This window comes from Nerophis ophidion, linkage group LG05 (genome assembly GCF_033978795.1).
Source record: "Nerophis ophidion isolate RoL-2023_Sa linkage group LG05, RoL_Noph_v1.0, whole genome shotgun sequence".
Lineage (NCBI taxonomy): Eukaryota > Metazoa > Chordata > Actinopteri > Syngnathiformes > Syngnathidae > Nerophis > Nerophis ophidion.
In genome coordinates this window covers 52,449,441-52,461,901 of record NC_084615.1, presented here as the reverse complement: position 1 = coordinate 52,461,901, position 12,461 = coordinate 52,449,441, and the positions used below count along the sequence as shown (strand labels likewise).

The following is a 12,461-nucleotide window of genomic DNA, read 5'->3' as shown; positions in this document are numbered from 1 at the left end:
GACACTCCTAATATACAAATAGACATGGCACTACCCATTTACCCCATTATAATATATCTGGTCTGCCAGAGAATAAGAAGCGGCAGCTTCAGGAATTGATGTTGCCAAATTTGCAACCTTTTAGGTGTAGTAATTAGTTTACTTTAAATATTCGATTTAAAAAAGTGACCTGCGACAAATCTAGTAAAAAAATAATTTTGGAGTTGAAAATGAAAGCATGTGTAACTCTTCTCTATGGGCAGTGGGGTCCTTTTTAACTTTACATGATGGCGAATTATGCAAACAAACCCCAAACCCCCTGTGGCCACATATAGATTACAGTCCTATGGGAAACACTGTAATTGCATAATAATTTTATTGTGGATCAAGAAGAGTTCAGGTAAATTATTTCGGTCCCGAAAAGAACATGTAATGAATGACGATGATGAATCTGTGACTCAACATGTCTTATTTACATTGACAAATACATGTATTGCACTAATAATGTACAGACCAGTAAGCTTTTTGATGTCTGATCCACCATCTTTGAACCAGAAGTTCTACTGTACACTTGGTTAGGTTTCAAATAAACAATGTAAGTCAGAACACATTGCAGATATAAATGAAGCACTCAGAAGTAAACTACTGTGTAGCTTTACAAAAAACATTCATCAGTCCAGTTAATGGGAACACATGTTTCATACGACTCCAAAGCATAAAGTTTGCACTCTGGACCATGAAGTGGAAAAAGGTCAGGTGGTATTAGATTTAGGGACACATCACTGGAAGAAGACGGGCGGACAACACTTTATTGATAATATACTGTAGTTTAATAACTTGATGGATCTAGTTATGAACATAACGAAAAGGTCATTCGCCGCCAATTCCACTTGTTTTTGTTATTTTAGCATTTTTTTCCCCCCAACATCTCGGAAGTGTGCGCTTCCCAGCATGCTTTACGTTTGTGTTGATTGATCCGTGAGTGAGATAGTGGTTGGAGATGATGACCTGTGTTTCCTTTTGTGCCAACATTCTTTTTGTTACCCCAATTTAAATAAGTCACTCATCAATTGATAATTAATTACTTGAGTCACTTGTCACCAAACAGAACGGAAACAATAAGGAGTCAGTGAATTTGAGTCTTCGTCAAATACTTGGGAGTCATTGATTCATTCGGGCTGAGCCAGTTAATTGCTCATTTTATCGAGCTGGTGATGCAGTAAGTGGGAAGAGGAGATTATTTGATTCGCTATACGGTAAATGCAGTTGGAGTAAAATTTACACAATTGAATCACCTGGTTTTGTTTTACAGGTTAGGGAATGGTGAGTCTTAAGATAAGATAAGTGGATGATGCTGCATCAATGGACAGATGTTCAAATATGGATTTTTTTTTTAAGTATGTTAAATGAAGCTCGTTTTAAATTGTGGAATTAGAAAGGAAACACACAGAGCAAAAACAACTAAAAAAACAAGACAGGAGGAGGAAATGAGAAGCAATGCTAACTGCTAAGCAAGGTTGAATGATAAGTAGTGAAACAACAAAATAAGTCTAATAGGAAATTACGCAATACATCTCCATATAATTTTTCGAATTGTATTCGTTTGCATAACTTGAGCTATTTTAGTATTTTGAACCTGTGAAAATATCTGATCAAAAGGCCATCAAAAGAGTAAAAAGGCATATTTTTTTTGTTTGTTTAGGACTGAAGTTTATTGAATTTGAGCAAAAAAGTAAAACATTTTTAAAAAGCATCCAAAATGCATTCTTCAAAAACGTAAGGGCTTTTATGTACTTTTTGGCTTCGAAATCAATTTGAATCAATTATGCAGCAGGATTAGGTTGCAGCCAACCCCACGTCCCGGAGAGGGACAAGCGGTAGAAATGCATGGATGAATGGATGTCCCCGGATTGTTGAATATTCATAATATACAATATAATCACTAAAGATGCATAAATAATCAATTTACGATCAAATGAAGTGCCCAACGATTCCCACCTCTATTCCCAGTTGAAATTCAGCTATTTGGGAAGTGAATGAGTTAATTTAATACTCTAAAGTCTTTATTCAGTAAAACACTTGTGAGTTTTGGAACAATTCCTTCATGACTCGCACATGTATAATAACCAAGTCTGAGCTTTATTGCTTTTAGCATATAAAGCAAATGGACTTTTGCCTTTGACTATTATTATTATTATTGTTATTATGTAGAAACTGTAGAGGGCGTACAGTATATGGACATATATCAATGATGTAGAATGCTATACATCTGTAAATGTCGGATTGAAGGCTCAAAGCTAACACATTGAACACTCAATGATGGCATCATTGTAGCATTCACTCAAGAACAATTTTTAATGCCACTTATAAAAAGGTTTTGACAAATTAAGTGATTTTTCTTACTGTTGAATGCAAACTTCAAAAGTGTGTGCACTTTACAGCTCTGTACTGAAACACGCGGAGAAATAAGGCTTTCCAGAAAATGTTCAGTGGCCACAGAGGTGGAATTTAGTGTTGACAAGATTCAGCACATCACTGTGCAGTAAGGGGAGGAGGAGACCAGGAGGAAGAATTTGTGCATGTAGAAACTGGTAGAAGCAGTGGAGAATGTTTACGATTAGCGAGTCGCATTGCAATAACGCTGCCTTTGTGTCTTCACAGTCAAAGATCATAGCAAAGGTTTAACTTTGATGAACTCACTGCTACCTTGCAGCATACGACTGTGCAGGAGACCAATATTGTCTTATCTTTCATCTTTGCTTTTTTCCCCCCACCAAAGCAAATCCAGGCCTATTCCAGCTGCAATCGGGCGGAAGGCGGGGTACACTCTCGACAAGTCGCCACCTCAGTTCAGCGCAGGGCCAACACAGATAGACAATGTTCACGGGGCCAAATTAGTCATGTTATTTTTTTTTTATATAAAAATTATTTGCAACTGCTTGCAATTTGACAAATTATATTGATTGAATTAATCTCGCTTGTCAATTTTGAATAATCGTGATTAATTGCAGTAAATAAATTGCAAGCTTGATTTAAATTAACTTAAAAAAAAAACTTAATATTTTGACACAATTTTATTGTCGGAATGTCATACAGGAACATTCTTGAATTGTTTTACTTGGTGAATTTATTTGATCAACTGTATAAAATGCATGGAACTTTACAAATGTTACTTCTATTTTGAAGAGTTTCCCCTGTCAACTTTGCACTGATGTATGTATGCATTGACCTTATTATTACTGACCGCATACAGTAACCATAAGGAGCATGTGTGGACAAAATAAAATGTGTGATTATTCTGCGTTATACATGAATTATGCGGTCATTTTTGTTAATAATTGCATTAATTAATTAATTAAGTGTTTTTGTTTTTTTGTGCTGTTTGGCTTTATTTAAAAAATATTTCTATGCAAAAAAAGGAATAATTGTACTATTATGTTGATATATTTACATTATCTTATCCATCCATCCATTCCATTTTCTACCGCTTGTCCCTTTTGGGGTCACAGGGGGTGCTGGAGCCTATCTCAGCTGCATTTGGACGTAAGGCGTGGTAAACCTCAGACGAGTCGCCACCTCCTCACAGAGCCAACACACATAGACCGACAACATTCACACTCACTAGGGAACATTTAGTGTGGCCAATCAACCTATTCCCAGGTGCACGGAAGTGGGAAGAAGCCGGAGTACCCAGAAGGAACCCACGCAGTCCCGGGGAAAACATGCAAACTCCACACAGAAAGATCCCAAGCGCAGGATCGAACCCAGGACCTTTGTTTTGTGAGGCAGACGCACTAACCCCTTCCTACCATGCTGCCCTCACATTCACACACTAGGGCCAATTTAGTGTTGCCAATCAACCTATCTCCAGGTGCATGTCTTTGGAGGTGGGAGGAAGCCGGAGTACCCGGAAGGAACCCACGCAGTCACAGGGAAAACATGCAAACTCCACACAGAAAGAATCGAACCCAGGAACTTTGTATTGTGAGGCACATGCACTAACCCCTGTATCACCGTGCTGCCATATTATCTTATGTGTATATCTATTAAATTATTCGATTACAAATAGGTTGATTGACAAAAATCAACATGACAAAATGACAAAGACAAAAAAAGAAAACACGCTGAGGCCCTCTACAAGAAGGAGGCTGGGATCCTTCAACGTCTGTACAAAGATGTTGAAGATGTACGAGTCGGTGGTGGCGAGCGCTTTCTTGTACGCCGTGGCCTGCTGGGGCGGCGGGCTGAGAGTGAGGGACGCAAACAGACTGGACAAGTTGGTAGAGAAGGCCAGTAATGTGGTGGGAGTGGAGCTGGACTCTGCCGGTGGTGTTAGAGAGGAGAAGTCTAGCAAAACTCCTAGCCATTATGGACAACATCTCCCACCCACTACACTCGGACCTTGCGGAGAGAATGAGCAGGTTCAGTGGAAGGCTCAGACTCCCAAAATGTAACACGGAACAACACAGGAGGTCCCTCATACCTACAGCCATCAGACTGTATAATGCATATGTTCCTTCTTGACTGCACTTAAATGTAGAATATATGTAGAATATATCTATATTATTCATATATTATATATGTCATATATTATTTATTATTATTATTGTTTATTGTGAGCGAACTGTGGTGCTGAATTTCCCCCAGGGATCAATAAAGTACTTTCTATTCTATTCTAAAAATGTGTTTTGGTTTGTCTGCCATGTTTTGTTTTATTTTATTATCATGATCAACAAATAATCATTCATCAGCATGTAAATAATCAGCGGCAAGACTTGGTATCGAATTGTTAACGTAATTGCAGTATCGACCAGCCTTTACGTCCCTAGACATAATGGGAGAGTGAGGAGGGTGCGGTTTGATTCAGAGAAAAGGGTGGAGCGCAGGGGCGGGGCGTCAATCCTCGCCGGGCGGTGTCAGATGAAGAAAACGGGGAGCGAGTCTGAAGCCCACACACAGGGTCTCTTCTCCCGGGGGATTTACCTGAGTTACTCCTGCTGAGTTCAGGTAAGAGAAAGACTCTTTCACAATGTTTGCCTTTAAACATTTTCCTTTTTTTTTATGACGTTAAAGAGCAGAGAAGACGTCGTACTCCTACTTCACAGTGTACCTCAGAAAGGATGACAAACTGTACATTGATCAATTATGTAGTATCTGCTGTGCTCACAATCAAACCATTATCAACATTTGCCATTTTAAACGTATATTTAGTAGATTTAGGATGTAAAGTGTAATTTTCAGGGACTCTTTCTATGATAAACTGCTTTGTCATCGTCAACGTGTGTGTAAGTGACGAGTATGGATTCATACTCACATGAATGTGTGTCAATGTGGAGAATTTCTGACATTTTATCTGACTACCTTTGAGCAACGGATAACAAACTAATGGTTGGTTGTTGTAATATTTTATTATTTATCCACCAAGCAGTGTCATCAGATTGACATACAACGGAAGTCCCTTTTATCCTTATCCTTTAGAAAAACAGAAAAAAAACAGAAAACCCCTTTCAAGGTTTGTTCTTCAACAGTGACACCTAGTGGAACTGGACTGAAAGGGCACTCGTAATTAACCAAAAATATTAGTTTCACCTGCACAATCTAATCCAGGGGTCTCAAACTCAATTTATACGGAGGCCATTGGACGCAGAGTCTGGGTGAGGCTGGGCCGCTAGAAAAGATTTCTTAAAAAAAATGTTGCATACTCCTCAGCATGTCTAGTTGTATAATGTCGTTTCAAATTGTATTCCTTGTGCACCGCAACTTTCTCTGTGCAAATAAGACACGTTGGGGTGCTCAACAAAGGAATATTGCTTCTTCCACTTTTCCTGGAATTGTCTTTGCTCATCACAAACCCCTCTCTTCACTGCAGGCTTTGAAAAAGACATGTTTGGGGTTGTGGAATATACATTTAGCCGACGCATGGAGAATAATGTTATTTCCGCAATGTGTGTCATTCCACTTTTCCTCCCGACAGCAACACGGCGGTGGGCGGATTATAGCCAGGTAAGTACCGGGATAGCGAGCGCAAAAAAGTGACGGCTCCCGGAGTGTTATCTGGCGTCGTATAGAAATATATGTAGTGTTCATCGTGTGAGGCAATGCAAATTAAACAACGTCTCTGTCGCTTTCACTCATTTGCCACTTTTCCACTAACGCAGGGGTAGGCAACCCAGAACGTTGAAAGAGACAATTTGGACCCAAATAAGACAACGCTGTCAAGCGCCATTCATATAAAACTTGCGAGCCGCACTAACATTAAACTTTCCTATTAAGGTGGGGGCCGAAAAATAAACAATTTGGACCCAGATAAGACAACGCTGTCAAGCGCCATTCATATAAAACTTGCGAGCCGCACTAACATTAAACTTTCATATTAAGGTGGGGGCCGCAAAATAAAGTCTTGCGGGCCGCGTGTTTGAGACCACTGATTTAATCAGTCGATCCATCCAGTGAATACTTTTTATAACAAGGGCTACGCACAAAACATTGAAGACGACTTTGATGTACAAAAAAATCCTAAACTTTATTGAAATCCACAACCAATACACAGGAACAATACAACACTTTAGGAGGAGAAGCTTACACACAAAACTTAAAATACAAGCACATTGATTAATATTGAACTGTTATTATTAAATACATAAAAAACAATACAATGCATTGTTTCACACAACTTTTGTCTGTGAGACAGTTTTCATAATTGGCCATGACGCATGTGAGTTTAAATACATTAAAAGCGAAACAAATGCTTCTTCTGTCGCATTTGGTGAGTGTGTGTTTTTATGTCAAAAGCCTGTAAGTACTTTTAGATGTTAGATGGGTAGGGTGGGGGTAAATTACCCGCTGCCTGCTGAGAAGACTGGTGCTTTGATGTTGGTTTCCAAAATTGTATAATTAGACAAAGTGTCCCAAGTATCATTATTATTATAATTTTTTTTGGGGTGGTCTGAATATGTGCTAAAAATTGCAAAAAAGCTGCTAAATTGCTGCACGGATCACTTCTGCTATATCTTCTTATTCTCTGGCAGACTTGGTGTGTAAATTGTTAGGAGTTAGGATAACGTCTACTATTGTACTGAATTGTAAGGACATGCGGTGTTCACACAAAGGCCCATTAATGTGTTTATTAGCCAAGGCGTGGAACGTAGCGCCAAATGTATTTGTTATGTTACAAATTCATTCCTGGAAGGCCGCTACAAATACAAGAATGTATGGGAAAACACAAATTTAGACATATCAATCCGAATAATAAACATAACCAAAACCTAACTAAAGAGAAAATAATGGCATAGCAGACTAGTGTTAGGTTATGAAGCAAATTTTTGGTATTCCTGATGAGTACAAAAAAAATATGACTAGAACCTTGTACACATCACATTGGAAAGTAAGAAAATCATCAAAGCACCTAGGCTTTAACACAAGTATTAATTCGGTCGGCTATTTTGGTTAGAAAAGGTAATTTGGGAAATTTATATTGTTTTGTTTATTTTGTGGCCTAAATACTGCTTCATAATGTTTTAACATGGGCCTGTTTAATTTCATACCTAGAATATGTTTGGATAAATTTGATAAAATAATAAATATCCATCCATTCATTTTCTACCGCGTGTCCCATTTGAGGTAGCGGGGGGTCGCTGGCGCCTATCTCAGCTGCATTCGGCCGGTAGGCGGTGTACACCTCATAGCAGAAAATAATAATTAAAAAAAATGAAATTATAATAAAAATAATATATTTAAAAACCAAGCTGCGGGCCACACTTAGAACACGTCTGCTTTGGAAAGATATGTCAGGGAAATGGTAAGTTGTTGCATAACTTTTGGTGCATCATACTACAACCACAAAAATACTCACTGATATTAGCACTCTTAAAGTGTCAGTCAAAGCTCAGCATTATCATTTTTGAAAAGGCACATCTAGTGTTATACAGCAGGATGTTGATGTTGTCTGTTGTTTGTACAGGCTTACGCTAAAACTACTTAAAGGATCGACAATAAACCTTGTGTTATTACTGATAAGGTACAACATTACATTTTGGCACAGAGCCAGAAATAGTTTTATGTATCATCAATGTATCTTTGCTTTTAACAACAGACTTGATACAGCTCAAGTTCTCCATTTGTTTATCATTAATTATCTAGTTTATAGGAATATGTTTTGCCCCAGGCTCTGGTTTGACCACCAAAACCATCCATTTTCTATACTTTGTTAGGGTCACTTCACAGCTGGAGTCTATCCTAGCTGACTTGTGGCAATAGGCAGGGTACAAACTACATTTCTCCACAAAATGAAGAACGTGAAGGTCCACTAAGATATTTTTCACATTTTAAGTCATTAAACATGCTAATATCAATCCAAAGTGGGTCAGGATATTTAATATCTTGTTAAATAAATGTAACAAAAAAATATTTAACATCTCAGCTTAGTGGTAAAGATGAAAACAATTGTTTCATGTTATTATTGTGATTAATTTCTACTGTATAATTACTGTCAGTGTTCAGCACTTTTTCAAGGTATTTCGCCATGTGTTACTCATAGGTTAATGTTTTTGTGGCAGGCTGCCATGTTTGCTCATTACCACATAAACACAAAGCTGGCCTGCCAGAAAATAAAAAGATCAAGCATGAGGAAACAGTGCAATGCCAATTTAGCAATTTGGCAAACAATTCTAGTGGAGAGAAAGCACGAATTGCTCCTCTCGATGAGCACCGGGTCCTCCTGGGGTTCCTGTGTGTGTGTGTGTGTGGTGCGTGCGTGTAAATGTGTATGTCGTTTTGACTCGTAAATATTTGTAAGTGTGACATTATTTGTCTTTGTGCATGGTTTTACATACTATCTTTTATTTGTACGTTCTTGCTACTTAATCATTTGGACCACCACAAATAGATTTGGCGTGACTTGTTACGCCCTAATTCCTAAACACATCATTAATGGTACTATCTGTGAATACAGAATGTCGTTATTACTATGTACAGTAGATTGCATCAACAGGCACCGGGTTCTACTTTGGGCGCCTAAAAGCACCCACAGGTGGTTCCATCTTGTGACATAAAAAAAAAGTTGCAACAGAAGAAAGTTTGTTGTAAGGTCTAACCATATATTTTTTTGCTTTTCATGTTTTGTACTCTTTGCAAATTCAAATTCATATCCCGCCGCCAACCCAAAATAGATGTGGTCAAATGCTGTATATACCTAATCTTGGGCACATGTGTATCCATTATTCCCATGATCATCATGACACTGTCAAAGATCTTGTTGTGTAAGACACAATTGATTTGTTGTTATCATGACAATATGGCTACCATTTTCATTTGATAGTTTATACCTCCTGCTGTAGGAGTGCACACATTTTATGGAGAAAATACAACATTAATGTTACAATTACCATTGAAGGCTGTTTCTTTCACGTGCTCTTTGTTAGGTGTCACAATGTCGCAGCAAATCAGTCCTGAGGATATGGAAGACATCAAAGAGTGCTTCCAGAAAATGGGTGAGTGTCATGTCATTTTTGTTGTTCATGTAGATTTGAAGACACTGTCAAGCGCATTTAATAAATTAGTCACTCATGTGAGTCGGGATGGAATTTGGTGCTTTTATAGGTACCGATTAGATTTTGTCAGTACTATAGGGTACCGATTCACGTAAAACTAAATGCTACCATATTTCGATACCCTTTGTTGCAAGTGACTTCACATCTGTTTGCAGATTTGGCACAGCTCAAGCACTTAGTGAACAATCAGGCATACTCATAGCTGGCTGCCTCTAGTTAGTGTTGTAGTCTTTCATGCCACAAAGCAATTATGCCTGATTGAAAGCACTCAAAAGTAAAGCTACACTTTCAAAATGTGCGGGATTTCAACACCTCCAAATTTGGTAATGAAAACTACAAAAAATAGGCATGTTAAAATAAATGTACTGGTGTGTAATAAGTACACTAAAAACAGTATAAACACTTAGTAGAATTCACCGCTGCGGCCATATAACGCCTTGCAGTTGCAACTGCATGCGACATCTACTATTTAGAAGAGTGGTTCTCAAATGGGGGTACACGTACCCCTGGGGGTACTTGAAGGTATGCCAAGGGGTACGTGAATTTTTTATATATTTATTGAATAATACTTCCAACAAAATATGAATGTAAGTTCATAAACTGTGAAAAAAAATGCAACTATACAATATTCAGTGTTGACAGCTAGATTTTTTTGTGGACATGTTCCATAAGTATTGATGTTAAAGATTTCTTTTTTTTGTGAAGAAATGTTTAGAATTAAGTTCATGAATCCAGATGGATCTCTATTACAATCCCCAAAGAGGGCACTTTTAAGTTGATGATTACTTCTATGTGTAGAAATCTTTATAAGTAAATCACTTGTTTATTTTTCAACAAGTTTTTAGTTATTTTTATATCTTTTTTTCCAAATAGTTCAAGAAAGACCACTACAAATGAGCAATATTTTGCACTGTTATAAATGATAAATGAATTGTACTTGTATAGCGCTTTTCTACCTTCAAGGTACTCAAAGCGCTTTGACACTACTTCCACATTTACCCATTCACACACACATTCACACACTGATGGAGGGAGCACCCATCAGGAGCAAGGGTGAAGTGTCTTGCTCAGGACACAACGGACGTGACGAGGTTGGTACTAGGTGGGGATTGAACCAGGTACCCTCGGGTTGCGCACGGCCACTCTTCCACTGTGCCACGCAATTTACAATTTAATAAATCAGAAACTGATGACATAGTGCTGTATTTTAATTCTTTAACTCTTTTTTTTCAACCAAAAATGCTTTGCTCTGATTAGTGGGTACTTTAATTAAAAAAAATGTTCACAGGGGGTACATCACTGAAAAAAGGTTGAGAACCACTGATTTGGAAGACAAGATCTAACAACTGGACAAACAAAAACTACTACTGGCTCTTACTCAAATATTTTGACCTTTTGCTACCAAACCCCTTCTGTGTCTGGAAACAATATGAGAAAATGAAAGTGACATTATTAATACAACAAAAAACACACAGACAACTATGACAAAGCTGAGACAAAAATTTTGGACGATTGACAAGACTGTTCACTGCGTTAATTTATTTCTACTAGTGAGTAAGATGATTTCAAACTGTAACTCCCCAGATACATCTGCACAGGCGCACAAGCAACCTGCCATGGAACGTCTGTGTTGGCCATCTTAGTCAGGGTATCGGTCAAATTCAATGCAATGATTGTAAAAAATGAAAGTAAATCATAACATGCCCGTTTTCCAACCACTTATCATAAAGTATTCTTTATTGTCAACCTCAAAAGGTCTGTAATTAATGATGACATTTTTTTTTTTATTCAAATGATTTCCAACAACTGTTCTTACTGAGGAATTAGTAAGTAAGTAGTGTCGCGCGAGTTCTTTCTGTTGTGAATAATTATTTACATATCTGCTATGATGTAATATGTATTGTTTAAATGTATAGAGTTCTTCGTTCCCCTGTATAGAAATAGTCCTTGTGTGAGAGTTAAACATAGCTTTTTATTATTTTAGACCGCCAGTAAGGACAGTCTCGTGTGTAACGACTCCTACGTTCACTTTAACTATCAGGTTAAAGCAAGAGCAAAAGGAATAGTCACTTGAACCTAAATTTTTCCATCCATTTTCTATTGTTATTCTGGATTAAATATACAGGTGCTGGTCATATTATTAGAATATCATGAAAAAGTTTATTTCATTAATTCCATTTATAAAGTCAAACTTGTAGAATGTATACATTCATTCCAAACAGACTGATACATTTCAACTGTTTTTTTTTTTTTGCCAAAAAGGAGATAATTATAGCTGACAACCAATGAAAACCCTAAATTCAACATCTCAGAAAATTTGAATATGGTGAAAAGGTCAGATATTGAAGACACCTGGTGCCACACTTTAAGTAGTTAACTAACTCAAAACACCTGGAAAAGCCTTTAAATGGTCTCTCGTTTTGATTCTGTGTGACGCACAATCATGGGGAAGACTGCTGACTTGACCACTGTCCAAAAGATGACCATTGATACTTTAAAGAAGGAGGGCAAGACACAAAAGGTCATTACCAGAGAGGTTGGATGTTCCCAGAGCTCTGTGTCCAAGCACATTAATAGAGAGGCAAAAGGAAGACAAAGATGTGGTAGAAAAAAGTGTACAAGCAAGAGGGATAACCGCGCCCTGGAGAAGATTGTCAAACAAAACCGATTAAAAAATGTGGAGGAGATCCACAAAGAGTGGACTCAGTCTTTCAAGAACCACCACGCACCGACGTATGCAAGATATGGGCTTCAGCTGTCTCATTCCTTGTGTAAAGCCACTCTTGAATAAGAGACAACGTCAAAAGCGTCTCGTCTGGGCTCAAGACAAAAAGGACTGGACTGCTGCTGAGTGGTCCAAAGTTATGTTTTCAGATGAAAGTAAATTTTGTATCTCCTTTGGAAATCAAGGTCCCAGAGTCTGGAGGAAGACAG

General features: G+C 37.9%; 2 protein-coding genes across 3 annotated transcripts in view; both read left to right on the top strand.

Annotated features, from left to right (window-relative positions):
• The window catches only part of ptcd3 (pentatricopeptide repeat domain 3), a 47,138-nt gene extending 43,853 nt beyond the window's left edge, over positions 1 to 3,285 (top strand). The window contains exon 24 of the mRNA XM_061901515.1: positions 2,759 to 3,285. The gene's annotated coding sequence lies outside the window, so the exon portion shown is untranslated. The remainder of the gene's footprint in view (positions 1 to 2,758) is intronic.
• A 1,566-nt stretch (positions 3,286 to 4,851) lies between these two features.
• LOC133553382 (plastin-3-like) overlaps positions 4,852 to 12,461 on the top strand; it is a 28,627-nt gene continuing 21,017 nt past the window's right edge. The window contains exons 1-2 of one of the 2 annotated variants that reach the window (XM_061901509.1): positions 4,852 to 4,986; positions 9,399 to 9,467. In XM_061901509.1, coding sequence (XP_061757493.1) covers positions 9,407 to 9,467 — 61 coding nt within the window. In that variant the 5' untranslated portion in view covers positions 4,852 to 4,986; positions 9,399 to 9,406. Of the gene's footprint in view, positions 4,987 to 5,609; positions 5,634 to 9,398; positions 9,468 to 12,461 lie in introns of those variants that run through there. The other variant, XM_061901510.1, reaches the window with a different exon arrangement.